The following is a 23,454-nucleotide window of genomic DNA, read 5'->3' as shown; positions in this document are numbered from 1 at the left end:
GCCCCTTCTGCCCACCCCTTGTCCTGCCCCTGGAGGCAGCCATTTACCCCGATTGCCCCTCGCTGGCCTGGAACGTTCCGGGGTTCTAATTACCATCCGTGTTCTCTGAGAAATCGGAAATTGCATAGTAATAATAAAAAAAAAAAGAGGGCTTGTTCGCACAGCGGACCGCAGGACCGCCTCTCCACCATCACAACGCCAAGGAAGGGAGGAGTACAGACTTTTGCATAGTTATTCTTTCTTTTTTTTTACCTCCCCCCCAGCACCCTCCAACAGTTCTGTATCTGCCTGCCTGGCCCGGGAGCTGCGCATGCATGCAGAAATCCTAGCCAATCATAGTTGGCCACTCCTTAGGAATGAATGGGATTTTCCAACAGAAGGAGGAATGGCGGCAGTGGGAGGAGCTTGGACAGGTCAGTAGTAAATTTTGGAGTTGCGGAGGGACTTAATTAACAAAAAAAAATTGACCCCAGTCCTCTGCCCGGCCAATAGTGACCCCAGTCCTCTGCCCGGCCAATAGTGACCCCAGTCCTCTGCCCGGCCAATAGTGACCCCAGTCCTCTGCCCGGCCAATAGTGATCCCAGTCCTCTGCCCTGCCAGTAGTGACCCCAGTCCTCTGCCCGGCCAGTAGTGACCCCAGTCCTCTGCCCAGCCAGTAGTGACCCCAGTCCTCTGCCCAGCCAGTAGTGACCCCAGTCCTCTGCCCAGCCAGTAGTGACCCCAGTCCTCTGCCCTGCCAGTAGTGACCCCAGTCCTCTGCCCTGCCAGTAGTGACCCCAGTCCTCTGCCCTGCCAGTAGTGACCCCAGTCCTCTGCCCAGCCAATAGTGACCCCAGTCCTCTGCCCAGCCAATAGTGACCCCAGTCCTCTGCCCTGCCAGTACTGACCCCAGTCCTCTGCCCTGCCAGTACTGACCCCAGTCCTCTGCCCAGCCAATAGTGACCCCAGTCCTCTGCCCTGCCAGTAGTGACCCCAGTCCTCTGCCCAGCCAATAGTGACCCCAGTCCTCTGCCCTGCCAGTACTGACCCCAGTCCTCTGCCCTGCCAGTACTGACCCCAGTCCTCTGCCCTGCCAGTACTGACCCCAGTCCTCTGCCCTGCCAGTACTGACCCCAGTCCTCTGCCCTGCCAGTAGTGACCCCAGTCCTCTGCCCTGCCAATAGTGACCCCAGTCCTCTGCCCTGCCAGTACTGACCCCAGTCCTCTGCCCAGCCAATAGTGACCCCAGTCCTCTGCCCTGCCAATAGTGACCCCAGTCCTCTGCCCTGCCAGTAGTGACCCCAGTCCTCTGCCCTGCCAGTAGTGACCCCAGTCCTCTGCCCAGCCAATAGTAACCCCTGTCCTCTGCCCTGCCAGTAGTGACCCCAGTCCTCTGCCCAGCCAGTAGTGACCCCAGTCCTCTGCCCAGCCAATAGTGACCCCTGTCCTCTGCCCAGCCAATAGTGACCCCTGTCCTCTGCCCAGCCAATAGTGACCCCTGTCCTCTGCCCAGCCAATAGTGACCCCTGTCCTCTGCCCAGCCAATAGTGACCCCTGTCCTCTGCCCAGCCAATAGTGACCCCTGTTCTCTGCCCTGCCAGTACTGACCCCTGTCCTCTGTCCTGCCACTACTGACCCCTGTCCTCTGTCCAGCTAATAGTGTCCCCTGTCCTCAGCCTGCCAGCAGTGACTCCTGCCCTCCGCCCTGCTAGTAGTGACCCCTGCCCCTTGTCCTACCAGTAGTGATATCTGTCCTCCGTCCTGCCAGCAGTGACCCCTGTCCTCCACCCTCCTGACCCCTGTCCTCCTCCCTGTAGCCCCTCTACACTGCCCTACTGACCCCTCTCCTCCACCCTGTGGGCCCTATATATGGCCCTTCTGAACTCTGTCCTCCACCCTGCTGACCCCATACAATGCCCTTCTGACCCGTCCTCCCACCTGCTGACCCGTTCACTGCCACACAACTAATGGCCTCTATACACTTCCTTACAACCTCCCATTCTCTGCCCCCCCTGACATTTTTGACTGCACCCTCCCATATCGGACGAGCCAGATCCAGCCCTGGTTTGCCCACAGAGAGGCGGGAAATTCGTTTTTACAGAGAGATTACCGATTCTCCCTTCTGGCCAGCTTCAGGTCCATCTCCTTTCCCTTCCAAAAACATGGCGGAGGAGAGGCGGGGCCGCGAACGGCCGTGCGTCCAGCCTAACAGTATAAAAGACCCTTCAAAGGCATTTGCCAACCCAGCCGCTGCCTGGACCGTAGATCAGAGTTCAGTTACTGCAAATGGATCAGTTTGTATCCAGGCTCTGGGCCCCATCATTGCATATCGGAGGTTTGAAGGGGATTTTTCGGCTAGAAATCGGCCCTCACACAGTATATCGGACTATGAGACCTTCTTGGATCAGGACCTGTAGAAGTGCCTGCGCTGAGGTTCCGGTGTTGCAGATACTGATGCTGCTAGTAGAATACTGGGAATACGTAGATGAGGCCAGGGTTGGGTCAAGCTGCATTGTGTGTCGTGGCTGTTTTGTTGTTCAATGCATACAGAGGTAGGACCTGTTCTGCTATGGGGCCCCCGAAACCCTGCCGATAATTTGGATTTTTTTTCCTCAAAAACAGCTACGCACAGCCAGGGGCGGACTGACCTTATGGAAACTCGGGCACTGCCCGTGGGCCCGGGGTCAGTAGGGGGCCCCATGAGATGCCCCTGGTATCTTTTTCATAGGCTTTTTTGAGTTTGGGCAAGGACACAGGGGCCCCATGATCCCCTATTGCCCGGGGGCCCCATGAGTTGTCAGTCCGCCCCTGCGCACAGCGCAATAGCCGTGAAGGTATGCGGACCGGCAGCCAAAAATCGTTTTTTTAAGTTTTGGATAGTGTGGAAGGGTCAGAGCCTCTGTCAGGTTTTTATCGGGTGAATCTCTGCTGGAAACCCAGTGACCCCCTTTGAGGCTTCATTCACACCAGGATGGTTGGACCGGCTGAGTGCGCTTTTTTTGTGCGTTTCCATCCATCGTACTTAGGACAGCCCATTACATGGCCGCCATGGAAGTCCGACCGGCTGAGTGCGCTTTTTTGTATGTCTCCGCCCATCGTATTTAGGACAGCCCATTACATGGCCGCCATGGAAGTCCGACCGGCTGAGTGCGCTTTTTTGTATGTCTCCGCCCATCGTATTTAGGACAGCCCATTACATGGCCGCCATGGAAGTCCGACCGGCTGAGTGCGCTTTTTTGTATGTCTCCGCCCATTGTATTTAGGACAGCCCATTACATGGCCGCCATGGAAGTCCGACCGGCTGAGTGCGCTTTTTTGTATGTCTCCGCCCATTGTATTTAGGACAGCCCATTACATGGCCGCCATGGAAGTCCGACCGGCTGAGTGCGCTTTTTTGTGTGTTTCCGTCCATCGTATTTATGGCAGCCCATTACATGGCCGCCATGGAGGTCCGACTGGCTTAGTGCGCTTTTTTGTATGTCTCCGCCCATCGTATTTAGGACAGCCCATTACATGGCCGCCATGGAAGTCCGACCGGCTCAGTGCGCTTTTTTGTATGTCTCCGCCCATTGTATTTAAGGCAGCCCATAATAGTGCTGCCCTATGTGCAATAAATGCGCACAAAAGGTTCCAACGCCAATATAAAAAACAAGCCGCACCTACTGCGGTACCATGCGTTTTGGTGTGTGCGTTTGCGGGATGCTTGGGGGTGACCTTAAGAATTAGGCCGCATTCACACTTGGCGGTTCCAGAACTCATGCATTGCGGAAAAACATTGCAAACGGTCACGCTTAGCAGACGCGCATTTTGTCGTGCTACAAATGCGCCAAAACAAGCGTTAACAAGTGCCATACTTGAAAAGGCTCTTTGGCACATTTGTCGCGTGACGGCAGTGACTGGGCTGCCCTATACGCCAACGTGCGGAAATGTGCTGAAATGTGCAAAAGATGTGAGCAGGAACGCAGGTGTAGGTGGGGGCCATAATGAGCGCATTTTTGTGCGATGCGGAAAAGCTTTTGCGCACGTGGTAGCAGTGCACTGGTGTGCATGAAGCCTTAAACAGGAAATGATGGGAAATCCGAAATGTTACAGTTGTCACCGAAACAGGAAGTGAGGAGGGGATCCTCCAATGGAAACGCCTGTTTTGGTAACTGCTCTCATTGGTGGGAGTGTCCCTTGCTTTGGGGAGACTTCCACATAATTCCTGTCACATTTCAAGGACAGGAAGTGTAGGAAAATCCCCCAATGTGGACACAGCCAGCAATAAAAATCTTCTAACCCCTCTATCCAAAACAAAAAAAAAATGTTTGAACCGGTGTTCTACTTTTTTTTTTTTTTGCTAACCCCGCCCTCCAAGGAATACACAGGCTGCCATTGATGAAACGCCTGAAAGTGTTGTCATGCCAATTCTCCTACCATCAATGAGCCAGGTGATTGGCATTTTCAGAGGCAGGCCAACAATGAAAGCAAACACATTTTCGTTTAGATTTTTTTTTTTTTTTTTTTAAAGTGACCTGGCGACACCTCGCCAAATCCGCTCATTGGCAGCCTGCAAAATAATTATTTTATTGCTCAGCCCTCTGGACTGCTTCCTGACACTTCCAGGTGTGTCGAATATCATGGTCCCGATGGTTTCACAGCTGACCACTACATCATTGTGTGTCATGAGAGCCGATGGGTGACAACACAAATGGGGACGCACTGTCCAACGCACTGGGAAGTGTAGAATAGAAGTGTGGTAATTGGAACGGTAAGGTTTAAAGCTGAAGTTCAGCACCAGTCCCGATTGGATAATCTATCCTCACCACCAGTCCCCATTGGATAATCTATCCTCACCACCAGTCCCCATTGGAAAATCTATCCTCACCACCGGTACCCATTGGATAATCTATCCTCATGACCAGTTCCCCATGGATAATCTATCCTCACCATCGGTTCCCATTGGGTAATCTATCCTCACCACCGGTCCCCATTGGAAAATCTATCCTTACCACCAGTCCCCATTGGAAAATCTATCCTCACCACCGGTTCCCATTGGAAAATCTATCCTCACCACTGGTTCCCATTGGAAAATCTATCCTTACCACCGGTCCCCATTGGATAATCTATCCTCACCACCGGTCCCCATTGGATAATCTATCCTCACCACCGGCCCCCATTGAATAATGTATCCTCACCACCAGTTCCAATTGGATCGCCTATCCTCACCACCAGTTCCAATTGGATCGCCTATCCTCACCACCAGTTCCAATTGGATCGCCTATCCTCACCACCAGTTCCAATTGGATAGTCTATCCTCACCACCAGTCCCCATTGGATAATCTAGCCTCAACCCACGTTCTGGTGACAACCATACGTATACGATTGGATTTCTCACCAGGACAAACCATGGGGTGAATCTCCCCAATGGGGACACAGACAGCACTCCTTTCCTATTTTATCAAAAATAAGAAGAACATTTGTTGGGTGTCCTTCAAGAATTCTGCTTTTGCAGGCTGCCGATGAGTCCATTTTTTTTAGGTCACTTTAATGTCTATTTAATTCTTTTTTTAATCCAATTTATTGTAAACCAATTTCTATTTAATTCTTTCATTTAGTTGAATTTAATTTAGATGAATCCCTATTTAATTCTATTTAAACGGTCCCTTTAATCTGTCGTAGATACAGTCCCTGCCACATGGCAGAGGCCACAGCCAAGAGGGAGGGGGTTTATATAAAGCTCCCCACCTAACACCCAGCATTGGTCAGTGACCGTCCAATAGCAGCAGCTTAAATTCGCATCGTACGTAAATCTTGCAGAAAATACAAAGGTTTGAGCCCTCCGCAGAAACAGGCGACCAGTGCAGGTCGATAGAAAAAAAAAATTAGCAAAATTTTGAAAAGAAAAATTGTCTTGCAAAATTGATTCCATAGTCGAGCGGACTCTCTACAGGAGAGCCCCCGTATTTGGGTCTGTAGTCACTGACCCCCAATAAATTTTCTCCCTTGTGCGTTTCTTCTGTACCAGCATTGAATGTCTAAGGTACGGTCGTCTAAAATGAAGGTGGGTGATGGGTAAGAATCCAAGGGTGGTGACCACCATTGGTCAACAGCCTTCTACTCCTGCAGGATCGCCAGCACAGCAGCACCCCCGATGAAGGGAAAGGCCGCGGCCATGATTGAATAAGTTGGATATAGGATGGAAGTCCCATTACAGGCACTCCATACCTGCACTGACCTCCTCTGTGCAATACTGACGCAGGCCGTCTCGCTTTCTTAGTGCCGGCACTCCACCATGTGAGCAGCCTGAAGTACATTTGTCCTGTTCCCCTTGTTACAGTCACAGAGGGGCAAGTTAGAGTCATAATACCTGTCGTAGGGTCAGGAGTGAGGAGCATACCCTCCAGAATACGGATCCCATACTGATTTCTTGATACTGGTGGAAGGAAGTCATTTCTGAACCTCAAAAGGTTCCATCAAAAGGTCCCATCAATGCCCGGTCAGACTCCGGGTCCGCTTCTTGGCTGTACTGCTATGTACCGATGACCACCGCTTAGTATTTCCGAACCTTCATCTCTTTGCCAGTGACACCGGCAGCATTGGAGTTGACATAGTGGAATCGTGGACGCTGGTTGGAGGTTTGCTTCTTTGTGTTGACTGGAGGGTTGGGCTGGGACCCTGTAGCCTGGTGGTCCGTCTGTTTCACTGTTCCTGTATAGATTGAGAAGAGAACAATGTGAGTTGTTGGGCTTTCGTAGACCTATTAGCCAAGGCAACAGCGCAGTAAGTCACCAATGGGCTGTCTGTTACAAATGGGGGCAAGGCACTGGTGGGGTTACCACTTCTATAGAGCCTGGGGCAGGAAGGGGTTTGGTTGAGGGACAGGAGGTATGTGAGTAGAGCTGGTGCCTCCATACTTGAAGTGGCCTGGAACATAACGATACTGCAAGGTGAATTCTTATTAGTTGGTTTGTCTAGGACAGTGGTCTTCAAACAGTAGCCCTTTTCAGTGGGGCAATGTTCCTCCAACTGACACCATCAATGGGGCACTATTCCTCCCACTGACACCAACGTTCAAAGTTGATTTCTCCTACTGATACCAGTGATGGGGCACTTTTCATCTCACCGACACCAACAATGTGGAACTATTGCTCCCACTAGCATCAGTGATGGGGCACTATTCCTCCCACTAGCATCAATGATAGGGCACTATTCCTCCCACTGACACCAATGATGGGGCACTATTCCTCCCACTGACACCAATAATGAGACACTATTCCTCCCACTGACACCAATGATGGGGCACTATTCCTTCCACTGACACCAACAATGGGGCACTATTCCTCCCACTGATACCAATGATGGGGCACTATTCCTCCCACTGACACCAATTATGGTGCACTATTCCTCCCACTGACACCAATGATGGGGCACTATTCCTCCCACTGACACCAATGATGGGGCACTATTCCTCCCACTGACACCAATGATAAGGCACTATTCCTCCCACTGACACCAATGACGAGGCACTATTCCTCCCACTGACACCAATGACGGGGCACTATTCCTCCCACTGACACCAATGACGGGGCACTATTCCTCCCACTGACACCAATGACGAGGCACTATTCCTCCCACTGACACCAATGATGGGGCACTATTCCTCCCACTGACACCAATGATGGGGCACTATTCCTCCCACTGACACCAATGATGGGGCACTATTCCTCCCACTGACACCAATGACGGGGCACTATTCCTCCCACTGACACCAATGATGGGGCGCTATTCCTCCCACTGACACCAATGATGGGGCGCTATTCCTCCCACTGACACCAATGACGGGGCACTATTCCTCCCACTGACACCAATGACGGGGCACTATTCCTCCCACTGATACCAATGATGGGGCACTATTCCTCCCACTGACACCAATGATGGGGCACTATTCCTCCCACTGACACCAATGATGGGGCACTATTCCTCCCACTGACACCAATGATGGGGCACTATTCCTCCAAATGACACCAACGATGGGGCACTATTCCCCCCCCCCAATAAAAACAAAACTGGCCCTTTATTTAGAAAGTTTGGCACCCCCTGGTCTAGAATGTCTGCATCCTAACTGGATGACATTTTAATTTGTTAAGGCGCTCTGTATCATCAACAATTGCTGAGTTATGACAATCAAAGGAGAGGCAACAGAATTACAGTCACAGCCAAAAATCTTGCCCCCCCCCCCCCCCCCCCGCATTTCTGTCAGATAACGCAGCACTTCACCCAGAAATTTGTTTCAGTAACAAATGTTTCGGTATTGTTGTGTTTCTTTCTTTGGCTTGTATCGGTGACACAAAAAAGTGGAGAAACAAAAAGCCAAATCTGACCCATTCCGTCCAAAACCCCAAAAATGGACAAAATTATTGGCACCTTCCATGTAATATTTGGTGGCACACCCCTTGGAGGAATCCCTGAAATCAAAGGCTTCCTGTCACCATTAATGAGTTTCCTCCACCTCTCTGCTGGAATTTTGGATCGCTCTTCTTCCTCCAACTGCTCCGGGTCTCTCAGATTGGAAGGTTCCTTTCCCCAACTGCTGGTCTGAGATCTCTCCACAGGAGCTCTATGGGATGGAGATCTGGACTCATTGCTGGCCAGTTCAGTCTTCTCCAGCGCTTTGTCTGACACCATCTCTGGGGGCTTTGTGACGTGAGCTTTGGGTCATTGTCCTGCTGGAAGACCCCTGACCTCTGATGGAGACCCAACTTTCTGACACCGGGCCCTACATTGCACCCCAGAATTCTTTGGTAGTCTTCAGATTTCATAATGCCATCCACACGGCCGAGACATCCAGTGCCTGAAGCAGCAAAGCAACCCCAAACCATCAGTGACCCCCACCATGTGTGACTGGAGGGACTGTGACCTCCCACCATGTGTGACTGGGGGGACTGCGACCCCCCACCATGTGTGACTGGAGGGACTGCGACCCCCCACCATGTGTGACTGGAGGGACTGCGACCCCCCACCATGTGTGACTGGAGGGACTGCGACCCCCCACCATGTGTGACTGGAGGGACTGCGACCAGCCACCATGTGTGACTGGAGGGACTGCGACCCCCCCCACCATGTGTGACTGGAGGGACTGTGACCCCCCCCACCATGTGTGACTGGAGGGACTGTGACCCCCCACCATGTGTGACTGGGGGGACTGTGACCCCCCACCATGTGTGACTGGAGGGACTGTGACCCCCCACCATGTGTGACTGGAGGGACTGTGACCCCCCACCATGTGTGACTGGAGGGACTGTGACCCCCCACCATGTGTGACTGGAGGGACTGTGACCCCCCCCACCATGTGTGACTGGAGGGACTGTGACCCCCCCCACCATGTGTGACTGGAGGGACTGTGACCCCCCCCACCATGTGTGACTGGAGGGACTGTGACCCCCCCCCCCCACTACGTGTGACTGGAGGGACTGTGACCCCCCCCACCATGTGTGACTGGAGGGACTGTGACCCCCCCCACCATGTGTGACTGGAGGGACTGTGACCCCCCACCATGTGTGACTGGAGGGACTGTGACCCCCCCACCATGTGTGACTGGAGGGACTGTGACCCCCCACCATGTGTGACTGGAGGGACTGTGACCCCCCCCACCATGTGTGACTGGAGGGACTGTGACCCCCCACCATGTGTGACTGGAGGGACTGTGACCCTCCACCATGTGTGACTGGAGGGACTGTGACCCCCCCACCATGTGTGACTGGAGGGACTGTGATCCCCCACCATGTGTGACTGGAGGGACTGTGACCCCCCACCATGTGTGACTGGAGGGACTGTGACCCCCCACCATGTGTGACTGGAGGGACTGTGACCCCCCACCATGTGTGACTGGAGGGACTGTGACCCCCCCCACCATGTGTGACTGGAGGGACTGTGACCCCCCCCACCATGTGTGACTGGAGGGACTGTGACCCCCCCCACCATGTGTGACTGGAGGGACTGTGACCCCCCCCCCCACTACGTGTGACTGGAGGGACTGTGACCCCCCCCACCATGTGTGACTGGAGGGACTGTGACCCCCCCCACCATGTGTGACTGGAGGGACTGTGACCCCCCACCATGTGTGACTGGAGGGACTGTGACCCCCCCACCATGTGTGACTGGAGGGACTGTGACCCCCCACCATGTGTGACTGGAGGGACTGTGACCCCCCCCACCATGTGTGACTGGAGGGACTGTGACCCCCCACCATGTGTGACTGGAGGGACTGTGACCCTCCACCATGTGTGACTGGAGGGACTGTGACCCCCCCACCATGTGTGACTGGAGGGACTGTGATCCCCCACCATGTGTGACTGGAGGGACTGTGACCCCCCACCATGTGTGACTGGAGGGACTGTGACCCCCCACCATGTGTGACTGGAGGGACTGTGACCCCCCACCATGTGTGACTGGAGGGACTGTGACCCCCCCCCCACCATGTGTGACTGGAGGGACTGTGACCCCCCACCATGTGTGACTGGAGGGACTGTGACCCTCCACCATGTGTGACTGGAGGGACTGTGACCCCCCCACCATGTGTGACTGGAGGGACTGTGATCCCCCACCATGTGTGACTGGAGGGACTGGATTCTCTTCTGTAAAGGTCTCATTGCTTTTTCTGAAAACAGTAGAATGATGGATTTACCAGAAAGCTGGAATTTTGTTCCGTCTGTCCCCAACACATTCTCCCAGAAGGATTTTGGCTCCTCAGGTAAGTTTTGACAAACTCCAATCGGGCTGCCAATATGTTCCTGTGTCAGCGATGGGGTCCTCCTGGGTCTCCTCCCATATTTCTGTGTCAGCGGTGGGGTCCTCCTGGGTCTCCTCCCATATTTCTGTGTCAGCAGTGGGGTCCTCCTGGGTCTCCTCCCATATTTCTGTGTCAGCGGTGGGGCCCTCCTGGGTCTCCTCCCATATTTCTGTGTCAGCGGTGGGGCCCTCCTGGGTCTCCTCCCATATTTCTGTGTCAGCGGTGGGGTCCTCCTGGGTCTCCTCCCATATTTCTGTGTCAGCGGTGGGTTCCTCCCGGGTCTCCTCCCATATTTCTGTGTCAGCGGTGGGGCCCTCCCGGGTCTCCTCCCATATTTCTGTGTCAGCGATGGGGTCCTCCTGGGTCTCCTCCCATATTTCTGTGTCAGCGGTGGGGCCCTCCTGGGTCTCCTCCTATATTTCTGTGTCAGCGGTGGGGTCCTCCCGGGTCTCCTCCCATATTTCTGTGTCAGCGGTGGGGCCCTCCCGGGTCTCCTCCCATATTTCTGTGTCAGCGGTGGGGTCCTCCTGGGCCTCCTCCCATATTTCTGTGTCAGCTGTGGGGTCCTCCTGGGTCTCCTCCCATATTTCTGTGTCAGCGGTGGGGTCCTCCTGGGTCTCCTCCCATATTTCTGTGTCAGCGGTGGGGTCCTCCTGGGTCTCCTACCATATTTCTGTGTCAGCGGTGGGGTCCTCCTGGGTCTCCTCCCATATTTCTGTGTCAGCAGTGGGGTCCTCCTGGGTCTCCTCCCATATTTCTGTGTCTGCGATGGGGTCCTCCTGGGTCTCCTCCCATATTTCTGTGTCTGCGATGGGGTCCTCCTGGGTCTCCTACCATATTTCTGTGTCAGCGGTGGGGTCCTCCTGGGTCTCCTCCCATATTTCTGTGTCAGCGGTGGGGTCCTCCTGGGTCTCCTCCCATAGCGCCCCTCTTCATTCAGATGGTGACGTATAGTGGGAGGGGACACAGTTGTACTCGGTGCCTGAAGGTCAGCTTGGATTTGTCTGGAAGTTGATGGAGGTTCTTCTTCCACCATTCCAACAATCCTTCGTTGCAATCTTTGATCAGTTTTTCTCTTTCGTCCACATCCAGGGAGATCAGCTCCAGTGCCATGGGCTGGAAATGTCTTGACAATGTTGCGCACAGTGGACACAGGAACATGGAGATCTCTGGAGATGGACTTGTCACCTTGAGGTTGTCCATCATTTCCACCATTTTTGTTCTCCAATCCTCAGACGATTCTTTGCTGCTCTTCCTCTCCTCCATGTGGCCCACAGAGACACCAACAGGAAGGTGGAGGCCATTTGTCACCATTGTCCCCGGTTGTCGGTGATTTCGGTTGTCAGCGCCCGGTCATGGATGGGGAGGAGTCTAATGACAAATTACAGGAGCGTCACAGACGTGGAGTGCGATTATTTCTTACAATTTTGAGAAGGTGCCAATAATTTTGTCCATTTTTGGGGTTCTCCGTGGAATGGGTCAGATTTGGCTTTTTGTTTCTCCGCTTTTCTGTGTCACCGATATAAACCAAAGAAAGAAACGAGAACGCCGAAACATTTGTCATCGCAGCGATTTTCTGGGTGAAGGGGGGCGTTATCGGACAGAAATGGGGGGGGGGTAAGATTTTTGGCCATGACTGTAGAAGATTCACATTCTCCTCGCAATGCAACACAGCTGACCTGCCTTGTGTGCTGCTTCTCCCTCCCCCAGTCTGAGTTCTGCTGTACTGCAGGAGGCGGGTTCCAGGTCCCATTCATGTACAGTTTGCATTTACACCGAATACATTTCATGATGAATCGATGATTACAGAGCCGAATTATCTCTGATATCTGCCTGGAGTCCACTCACCCGTCTGGTTCTGCGGAAGTTTGACCTGTGCAATCGGCAGGACGACCTTCCCCGGACCGCGCCCGTTTCCTCCCGGAGGGCCGTTCGCCTGGATCTTGTGCTCAGAATTGCTTTCCAGGATTCTGTTCCGGGAAGGATGGTTCTTCGGTCTGATCAGCTGCAGAAAGATGTGAGATCGTCCGTGAAAAGGGGGGATGGAGGCGGAGCCTGACTTCATTATGTGTCCCAGACCCTCCGGATGCAATCTCCATAATATAAACTAAGAATAAAACCCAACACAGGGATGGTGGGAACCCCTCATAACGGGCACAGGGATGGTGGGAACCCCTCATAATGGGCACAACGGAGCTACAGACCCGGGAACTCGGCACAGGGATGGTGGGAACCCCTCATAATGGGCACAGGGATGGTGGGAACCCCTCATAATGGGCACAACGGGGCTACAGACCCGGGAACTCGGCACAGGGATGGTGGGAACCCTCATAATGGGCACAGGGATGGTGGGAACCCCTCATAATGGGCACAGCGGGTGTACAGACCCGGGAACTCAGCACAGGGATGGTGGGAACCCCTCATAATGGGCACAGGGATGGTGGGAACCCCTCATAATGGGCACAGCGGGTGTACAGACCCAGGAACTTGGCACAGGGATGGTGGGAACCCCTCATAATGGGCACAGGGATGGTGGGAACCCCTCATAACGGGCACAGCGGGGGTACAGACCCGGGAACTCAGCACAGGGATGGTGGGAACCCCTCATAATGGGCACAGCGGGGCAACAGACCCGGGAACCCGGCACAGGGATGGTGGGAACCCCTCATAATGGGCACAGTGCATGTACAGACCCGGGAACTCTCACAGGGATGGCGGGAACCCCTCATAATGGGCACAGGGATGGTGGGAACCCCTCATAACGGGCACAGCGGGGGTATAGACCTGAGGACTCGGCACAGGGATGGTGGGAACCCCTCAGAATGGGCACAGGGATGGTGGGAACCCCTCATAACGGGCACAGCAGGGGTACAGACCCGGGAACTCAGCACAGGGATGGTGGGAACCCCTCATAATGGGCACAGCGGGGCAACAGACCCGGGAACCCGGCACAGGGATGGTGGGAACCCCTCATAATGGGCACAGGGATGGTGGGAACCCCTCATAACGGGCACAGCGGGGGTACAGACCCGGGAACTCAGCACAGGGATGGTGGGAACCCCTCATAATGGGCACAGCGGGGCAACAGACCCGGGAACCCGGCACAGGGATGGTGGGAACCCCTCATAATGGGCACAGTGGATGTACAGACCCGGGAACTCTCACAGGGATGGTGGGAACCCCTCATAATGGGCACAGCAGGTGTACAGACCCGGGAACTCTCACAGGGATGGTGGGAACCCCTCATAATGGGCACAGCGGGACTACAGACCCGGGAACTCTCACAGGGATGGTGGGAACCCCTCATAATGGGCACAGCGGGTGTACAGACCTGAGGACTCGGCACAGGGATGGTGGGAACCCCTCATAATGGGCACAGCGGGGGTATAGACCTGAGGACTCGGCACAGGGATGGTGGGAACCCCTCATAATGGGCACAGCGGGGGTATAGACCTGAGGACTCGGCACAGGGATGGTGGGAACCCCTCATAATGGGGACAGCGGGGGTACAGACCTGAGAACTCGGCACAGGGATGGTGGGAATATGTGAGTTCCTTGAACGAGCTCATTTTTGAATGGCAACTTACACCTGAAAATGCTTGTTCCCTGGCTGTCTCTAAGACCCCGCCCCAGAACAAGCATTCAGATGTTGAAAGTCAGAGAGAAGTCAGAACACGTGGATTCCGGTCGCGGGGCCGTGACCCGTACTGAAGCCGCAGGATCGGGCTGTCAGCCAGGGACTTGGTATGTTCAGGAGAGGTTAGAGGTGTCATTCTGCCATCCTTGGAGCCTTACCCCCTGGCCGGTGACTTCAAAGGACCGCGACCTCTTCTTCCTGCGTTTCACCTCCAGGGTCTCCTCCCTCTTCTCCGACTTCGGGGCCCCTTTCTTTGGCACTTGCTGCCACAACCCCGGAGAACCCCTCCCACGGTTTCCTCCCACCAGTGCCGCCACCATCTCCCCGGTGCTGGTGGAAAGGTTGTCTTCGCTGGCGGCGTGGTGGAGGGGAGAGGCGGGCATCTGCTGGTCTCGGAACGGGTTGTCCTCGCTCTCGCTCAGCGAGTGGACGGACAGGTTGCTCCTCTCCTTCATTGGCTGAAGAGGCTGGAGGCGGTCCCCCTCTGTGACCCGGGAACGCCGTCTGGCCGCCTTCACCGAGATGCTTTTTATGCTGCTGAGAATCTCCTTCTTTTCTGTAATAAAAGTGACACAAAATGAGTCCTGAACACGTGACCACTGAGCCAGCCAATCACAATGGTCATGTGATCGGGAAGTCCGTCCCGCCCATGAGGATCTAACCAATCTCTACTCCATCCAAAACTTAAAGAAAAGGTTTTGGCTTCACGTACATGTCATAGCACCTCGTGGGCGGGGCTGTGACACAGGGATATCTCCCCGCCTCTTACCTTTGCGTGTTAAAGCGACCTTGTCGACGCTCTCAGGGGAGGAGTTGATGTGCTGGCTCATGCTCACCAGATTGCTCCGCGGAAATGGCTGCAACAGTAGAGAATTTTTTAATTAAAGTCGAACTCCGGACAATCAAAAGAAGCCCACCCTCTAGGACTAGTGGGTCTCAACCCCTGCCAGGTCACGGCCTCCCTCCTCCCAGGACTCCAGCTAGCTGCAGACCCCTAAATTCCCACAGTGCCACCCAACCTCCCACAGTGCCACCCAACCTCCCACAGCGCCACCCAACCTCCCACAATGCCACCAAACCTCCAACAAGGCCACCAACTTCTCACAGAGCCCCCAGGCTCCCCAAGAGCCCTCAGTACCCACCAACTTTCCACAGTGATTCTCATCCTCCCACAATGCCACCAACTTCTCACAAAGCCACCCAACGTCTCACAAAGCCTCTAGGCCCCCAAGAGCCCTCAGTACCCACCAACTTCCCACAGTGCCTCTCATCCTCCCACAGTGCCACCCAACCTCCCACAATGCCACCAACTTCTCACAGAGCCTCTAAGTCCCCAAGACCCCTAAGTACCCACCAGCTTTCCACAATGTCACCCAACATCCCAGAGTGCCACCCAACTTCTCACAGAGCCCCTAGGCCCCCAAGAGCCCTCAAAACCTACTAACTTCCCACAGTGCCACCCAACCTCCCACAGTGCTCCCAGGGTCCCCAAGAGCCCTCAGTACCCACCAACTTCCCACAGTGCCTCTCATCCACCCACAATGCCACCCAACCTCCCACAGTGCAAACCAACGTATCATAAAGCCTCTAGGCCCCCAAGAGCCCTAAGTACCTACCAACTTCCCACAGTGCCTCTCATCCTCCCACAATGGCTCCCAACTTCTCACAGAGCCCCTAGGCCCCCCAAGAGCCCTCAGTACCCACCAACTTCCCACAATGCCACCCAACTTCTCACAGAGCCCCTGGCTCCCCAAGAGCCATCAGTACCCACCAACTTCCCACAGTACCTCTCATTCTCCCACGATGCCACCCAACTTCTCACAAAGCCCCCAGGTCCCCCAAGAGTTCTCAGTACCCACCAACTTTCCACAGTGCCACCCAACCTCCCACAATGCCACCAACTTCTCACAAAGTCCCCAGGCCCCCAAGAGCCCTCAGTACCCACCAACTTTCCACAGTGGCACCCAACCTCCCACAATGCCACCAACTTCTCACAAAGCCCCCAGGCCCCCAAGAGCCCTCAGTACCCACCAACTTTCCACAGTGGCACCCAACCTCCCACAATGCCACCAACTTCTCACAAAGTCCCCAGGCCCCCAAGAGCCCTCAGTACCCACCAACTTTCCACAGTGGCACCCAACCTCCCACAATGCCACCAACTTCTCACAAAGCCCCCCGGCCCCCAAGAGCCCTCGGTACCCACCAACTTCCCACAGTGCCACCCAACCTCTCACAATGCCACCAACTTCTCACAAAGCCCCCAGGCCCCCAAGAGCCCTCAGTACCCACCAACTTCCCACAGTGCCACCCAACCTCCCACAATGCCACCAACTTCTCAGAAAGCCCCCAGGCCCCCAAGAGCCCTCAGTACCCACTAACGTCCCACAGTGCCTCTCATTCTCCCACAATGCCACCCAACCTCCCACAGTGCCCCCTAGCTTGCTGCTAAGCCTCCAACCTCCCCATAGTGCCCCCAACAGTGCCCCCCAGCCCCCGCATTGCTACAAATGCCTTTTCACACGTATCTGGCTCAGTGCTTCTCCCAGGAATCTGATTGGCACTTGAGATCACATTACTGCGCAATGTCCTGCAGTGATCTACCTGGAAAGAGTGCGGCACGCGGGGTGCAAGGGATTATTTTTGTGGCAATGGGCCTGATCACATGATCCTATAGGCAGACCCTCCCACGTAGCACCGGTGTGGCTTAGTTCAATACCTACGGCACAGGAACAGGCAAGGAAGTGTGAGGGGGAGGGGATGCAGGGAGCGATGAGGGGAGTCACAAGACTCTTCATGGTTCAGGAAAGATCAAACAATTTCTCCTTCCTTTTCTTTAGTTCTCTGTACAGTGAAAAGTGGCTCTGTACCAGGGGCGGACTGACCATTTGGACACTCAGGCACTGCACGAGGGCCCGGGGTCAGTAGGGGGCCCCATGAGATGCCCCTGGTACCTTTTTCATAGGCTTTTTTGAGTTTGGGCAAGGACACAGGGGCCCCATGATCCCCTATTGCCCGGAGGCCCCATGAGTTGTCAGTCCGCCCCTGCTCTGTACACAGCGGCGTATTTACCCCGAGGCAAACAAGGCATTCGCCTAGGGTGGCAATTTTCAGGGTTGGCGGGGGAAGGGACACACATGGCAGGGATGGGGACCTGGTGAGGCTCTGCCATGGAATCTGAGGAGGCTGCACACTGCTGGAGGGTATAAGATTCCCGCACAAGGAGGGGGGGGGGGGGCGGTTTGTGGACAGTGGCAGCAGCGGGGCCCTGGGGGGGGTGGAACTCACTATAGCATTCATTATTCCTAAACTAATTACATGACACAAGGGGCGTGGCTTGTCCCAAAAGGCAACATCATTCTGGTGTGTCTAGGTCTCAGCAGAGGCCGTGAGCTATAGAAGGGGAAACTGGGCGGAGTTATTTACAGGGACCTCCCAGGAGGAACACACCGGACAGTTTTCTATAGCTTTCGGAGATCTCAGCGCTCCAAAACTGGTGTCTTACAGCTCAGGATCGCAAAATCTCAGCTCTACTTCTAAAATCCACTTACCTCCTTGCTGACCATCCCGTTCACATGAATTGGAGGCGGAGTCACCACCGTGGAATTCTTAAAGTAACGGGCGCGGGGGCTGGTTTTAAACACTTTATTGGTATCGCTGTTGAGGAAAGGATTGAAGGCTCGTTAAAATCCTCTTATTCCTGTTAGAACTTCAGGATTCGTACGGAGAAAGCGAAAATAGAAATAGAAAATAGACGTCATTCACAAATTAACTCAGGATAGGGAGCCTTATTTTAAAAAAAGTGACAGTTATTTTCAGCCAATGAGATTTCAAGATTACAAAAAAGATTAAAATAAGGATCCTTATTCTTGTTCCATAGTCCTGTCCTAGGGTGACAACCCTGTTCCTCCCTACAGTACGGTGAGTGAGTGTTGTCACCCTAAGACAGGAAGTGACCGGATTGCCGGATGAAAAAAAGGAAAGAAAACAAATGCAGCCATCACACCGAAGACTGCTGCAATGTAATGAAAACTCCAGAGGTAACAGTCAGAAGAAGTTCTTCAAGGACAAGACCTTCCTCTCACCTCTCAGCCTCGGAGAGAAGTCGCGGTAAGATTCGGCGGTACGACTCCCTGTAGTGCAGATTGTGGTTGTCGGATCCGAAGGTTCTCACGCTCTCTTGGTCTGAGTCGGGTTCCTGGGAGGTCTCCTCGGCGGTGATCTGAGGGATTTTCGGCAAGGAGCTCTGGCTGTCCTGCAATGGAGGGGGTCGAAGGTCCGCTTAGCTGGCCATACATTATACAATTTTCCTTTAGATTTACCAAAACAATATAAATCGGAGGTCACCCCTAGACACTTCCAATTTGTATGTAGGGATTGTTTAAAAAGGCTGTCTGTTCCTGTCTTCTCTGATCCTCCCCTTCATCTACTGTCCTCAATCTATCTGCTGACATTACATAGCTCTAGGAGGAACTCGGCACATGCTCAGTTTGGTGTGTATTGCTAGAGAGGTTTTTTTTTTTTTTGAGGGGGGGAGGTGGCACTGTCCAGGTCAGGGGTCATGCAGCCTCATGGAACACTCAGAGGTGAATGAAAACTCCTCCTACAACCAGTGCTCTGCTGGACACTGATAGAAGTCACAAGACTGCTCTATATACTGCTGATGGGAAAGATATTTAGCAGTTTATATTTACTAAAATAATTGCATTTCTATGTTGTGTGTACTGTGGGGGAGCGGATATAGTGAATGCGGGGTCCGGGGAGAGCGGATATAGTGAATGCGGGGTCTGGGGAGAGTGGATATAGTGAATGCGGGGTCCGGGGACAGCGGATATAGTGAATAGAGGGTCCGGGGGGAGGGGATATAGTGAATGCGGGGTCCGGGGAGAGCGGATATAGTGAATGCGGGGTCCGGGGAGAGCGGATATAGTGAATGCGGGGTCCGGGGACAGCGGATATAGTGAATAGAGGGTCCGGGGGGAGGGGATATAGTGAATGCGGGGTCCGGGGGGAGCGGATATAGTGAATGCGAGGTCCGGGGACAGCGGATATAGTGAATAGAGGGTCCGGGGGGAGCGGATATAGTGAATGCGGGGTCTGGGGAGAGTGGATATAGTGAATGCGGGGTCCGGGGACAGCGGATATAGTGAATAGAGGGTCCGGGGGGAGGGGATATAGTGAATGCGGGGTCCGGGGAGAGCGGATATAGTGAATGCGGGGTCCGGGGAGAGCGGATATAGTGAATGCGGGGTCCGGGGACAGCGGATATAGTGAATAGAGGGTCCGGGGGGAGGGGATATAGTGAATGCGGGGTCCGGGGAGAGCGGATATAGTGAATGCGGGGTCCGGGGAGAGCGGATATAGTGAATGCGGGGTCCGGGAGAGCGGATATAGTGAATGCGGGGTCCGGGGAGAGGGGATATAGTAAATGCAGGGTCCGGGGAGAGGGGATATAGTAAATGCGGGGTCAGGGGAGAGCGGATATAGTGAATGCGGGGTCTGGGTATTCGCTTGGCACTCCCATGTGACCCGTGTGACTGTGACACCCATGAAGTTGGAGAGTGAAGCTGGCCGAGAAGACCAACATAACATTTGTCTGGTGGTTTAGGATCAGTTGTGCGATTTTTCAGCAGCCCCTGAACTGTCCTTTGTCTTCCTCTGTCTCCATGTACACGTCGTCCTTTACAGGCAGTTGAGGTCGCAGACATTTTTTTGAAAGCACAAAAATCGTGTCCAGATGTAGAGTTTACCGATGTTTCAAACACCAAACGCTTGTAACCGCGTGTAAACGCGTTTTTGCGTGTTTGCGTTTAGACAAGTGTTTGGGCCGATCCATGTCCAGATGCTGACCAGAACCTTTTTTCTTCATCAGAAATGCATACAAAGCTTTTTCCATGTGTTCAAATGGACCCGATACACCAGCGCAGTCAGTTGCAAGTTTTGCGCGAAGGAAAAAAATGCATTCTGCTCATGATGGGATCCATAGTGAATACAACCAGAAAAGACCGATCATCTCCACACATACTGCTCTCTCTGCTTCTGTTTTACCGCTTCTGCTCTCCCCGCCTCCGCTCTCTCTGCTTCTGCTCTCCCCGCTTCTGCTCTCCCCGCTTCTGCTCTCTCTCTGCTTCTGCTCTCTCTCTGCTTTTGCTCTCCCCGCTTCTGTTTTACCCGCTTCTGCTCTCCCCGCCTCTACTCTCCCCGCCCCTGCTCTCCCCGCTTCTGCTCTCCCCGCTTCTGCTCTCCCCGCTTCTGCTCTCTCTGCTTCTGCTCTCCCCGCTTCTGCTCTCCCTGCTTATGCTCTCTCAGCTTCTGCTCTCCCCACTTCTGCTCTCTCTCTGCTTCTGCACTCTCTCTGCTTCTGCTCTCTCTCTGCTTCTGCTCTCCCCGCTTTTGCTCTCCCCGCTTCTGTTTTACCCGCTTCTGCTCTCCCCGCCTCTACTCTCCCCGCCCCTGCTCTCCCCGCTTCTGCTCTCCCCGCTTCTGCTCTCCCCGCTTCTGCTCTCTCTGCTTCTGCTCTCCCCGCTTCTGCTCTCCCTGCTTATGCTCTCTCAGCTTCTGCTCTCCCCACTTCTGCTCTCTCTCTGCTTCTGCACTCTCTCTGCTTCTGTTCTCCCCGCTTCTGCTCTCTCCGCTTCTGCTCTCCCCGCTTCTGCTCTCTCCGCTTCTGCTCTCTCCGCTTCCGCTCTTCCCGCTTCTGCTCTCCCCGCCTCTGCTCTCCCCGCCTCTACTCTTCCTGCCTCTACTCTCCCCGCTTCTGCTCTCCCTGCTTCTGCTCTCCCTGCTTCTGCTCTCTCAGATTCTGCTCTCTCAGCTTCCGCTCTCCCCGCTTTTGCTCTCTCAGATTCTGCTCTCTCAGATTCTGCTCTCTCTGCTTCTCACAAAATGTCTGCAATAGTTAATGATTTAGTATTTTTCCGTGCATTCTGGGTATTCGGAGGGTCTCCTGAGGTTACCTTTTAAAAACACTTCTAAACGCAAACACGCATAAACACGGTAGGTAAACGCGGCTAAACTGGCATTTTTATCCCATGTTTTCCAGCAGTCAGTTTCCAGCGGTCAGAAGAGTTTTCCAAACGCCCCGTGTACATGGAACCCTAAGACAGAACCTCCTCCCAGCAGTGTACTTCTCAGTGGCTTTGTATTGGTGGTAAAAACTGGGCTAAATCTAGTGGGACCCACTTGCCGCAGATTCTCACAGTCAACAGATTTGGTAAAAGGAAGGAACCTTCAAAGCCAGAAGTGAAGCTCGGTCAACGAGACTGATCCGTTCCAAGGTGCCCTCTTCCAGCTCGCGGAGGTACACTTCATACAGGTCCTCCAGGCGGTGCGGGACGGTCAAGTTGTGATCTGGAAAACGATTTATTGTCAGGAGTTACACCACTAAAAAGGCATTTTCTATAAAACACAGAAAAAAAATCAGGCAAATGGCCGTCGGGGAATTATACTGCCGCCAGGAGCTGGGCCGTACCAAAAAAGAAAACCTCGGTTGGCAACCAAAAACTGGAGGCAACCCGATCCGACTGCCGACATTTATCACATTTATATCTGTATACAATAAAACGAAAGTTTTTGTAGAGAATTTTTTGGTCGCCTTCAAAGTCCCAACAGGACTTCTAATATTGAAGGGATGGTGGCACCCTATGTCCACACCAGAAACTGGCTTTCCATTTTAAAGCCGGGATGTAGCCAGTCATCATTCAACATGGTGGAGCTGCCATTGGCTCTATGGCCAAGTCGTCGATTTCAACCTGGACGCTCACTGAGCTCGATGCACAAAGCCGTCACACCGGGATAAGGACAGTTATTTTCTGACAAGTGGCAGTTATTTTCAGTCGAGTCCGACGAGATGTCAAAGTGCTTTGTGACTTAGGCCTAGAGTCTGGAAATGAAAGTGAAAGCAAAAACGACTTTATTCTTAACGCCTCCCGGCCCTTTAAGGGTTTCAGAAGCTGGGAGGTGGGGCGGGGTTTGAAGGTCATGTGACCGCCCTGTTTTGCCATCACGGCGGTCACATGATTGGGAAAGGTCCCGATCAAAAGAGGAGATCGGCACCTTTCTGTGAGTACCGGACATGTACTCACCCTCTAGGCCATTTCATGTGGCCCTTGCACCTCTCCTGCTGGTACCCCCTTGTCTGCGCTCCCCACGTACCTCTCCTGCAGGGACCCCCTTGTCTCCGCTCCCCACGCACCTCTCCTGCAGGGACCCCCTTGTCTCCGCTCCCCTCTCCTGCAGGGACCACCTTATCTGCGCTCCCCGCGCACCTCTCCTGCTGGTACCCCCTTGTCTCCGCTCCCCACGCACCTCTCCTGCTGGTACCCCCTTGTCTCCGCTCCCCACGCACCTCTCCTGCAGGTACCCCCTTGTCTCCGCTCCCCGCGCACCTCTCCTGCAGGTACCCCCTTGTCTCCGCTCCCCTCGCACCTCTCCTGCAGGTACCCCCTTGTCTCCGCTCCCCGCGCACCTCTCCTGCAGGTACCCCCTTGTCTCCGCTCCCCGCGCACCTCTCCTGCAGGTACCCCCTTGTCTCCGCTCCCCGCGCACCTCTCCTGCAGGTACCCCCTTGTCTCCGCTCCCCGCGCACCTCTCCTGCAGGTACCCCCTTGTCTCCGCTCCCCGCGCACCTCTCCTGCAGGTACCCCCTTGTCTCCGCTCCCCACGCACCTCTCCTGCAGGTACCCCCTTGTCTCCGCTCCCCGCGCACCTCTCCTGCAGGTACCCTCTTGTCTCCGCTCCCCACGCACCTCTCCTGCAGGTACCCCCTTGTCTCCGCTCCCCACGCACCTCTCCTGCAGGTACCCCCTTGTCTCCGCTCCCCACGCACCTCTCCTGCAGGTACCCCCTTGTCTCCGCTCCCCACTCACCTCTCCTGCAGGTACCCCCTTGTCTCCGCTCCCCACGCACCTCTCCTGCAGGTACCCCCTTGTCTCCGCTCCCCACGCACCTCTCCTGCAGGTACCCCCTTGTCTCCGCTCCCCACGCACCTCTCCTGCAGGTACCCCCTTGTCTCCGCTCCCCACGCACCTCTCCTGCAGGTACCCCCTTGTCTCCGCTCCCCACGCACCT

At 54.4% G+C, this 23,454-nt stretch overlaps 1 protein-coding gene across 1 annotated transcript in view; it reads right to left on the bottom strand.

Annotated features, from left to right (window-relative positions):
- Positions 1-1,628: 1,628 nt before the first annotated feature.
- Positions 1,629-23,454, bottom strand: part of LOC149430882 (kinesin-like protein KIF19) — a 74,750-nt gene continuing 52,924 nt past the window's right edge. Inside the window, 7 exon segments of the mRNA XM_089665959.1 lie at positions 1,629-6,670; positions 12,600-12,756; positions 14,547-14,944; positions 15,158-15,245; positions 17,937-18,042; positions 18,471-18,640; positions 21,614-21,735. Of these exon segments, the coding sequence (XP_089522085.1) occupies positions 6,513-6,670; positions 12,600-12,756; positions 14,547-14,944; positions 15,158-15,245; positions 17,937-18,042; positions 18,471-18,640; positions 21,614-21,735 (1,199 nt within the window). The 3' untranslated portion in view covers positions 1,629-6,512.

This window comes from Staurois parvus, unplaced genomic scaffold (genome assembly GCF_062004578.1).
Source record: "Staurois parvus isolate SC_StPar_1 unplaced genomic scaffold, SC_StPar_1.0 ptg002432l, whole genome shotgun sequence".
Classification (NCBI taxonomy): domain Eukaryota; kingdom Metazoa; phylum Chordata; class Amphibia; order Anura; family Ranidae; genus Staurois; species Staurois parvus.
Note: the sequence above shows the minus strand (reverse complement) of the source record. Positions and strands in the feature narration are given on the sequence as shown.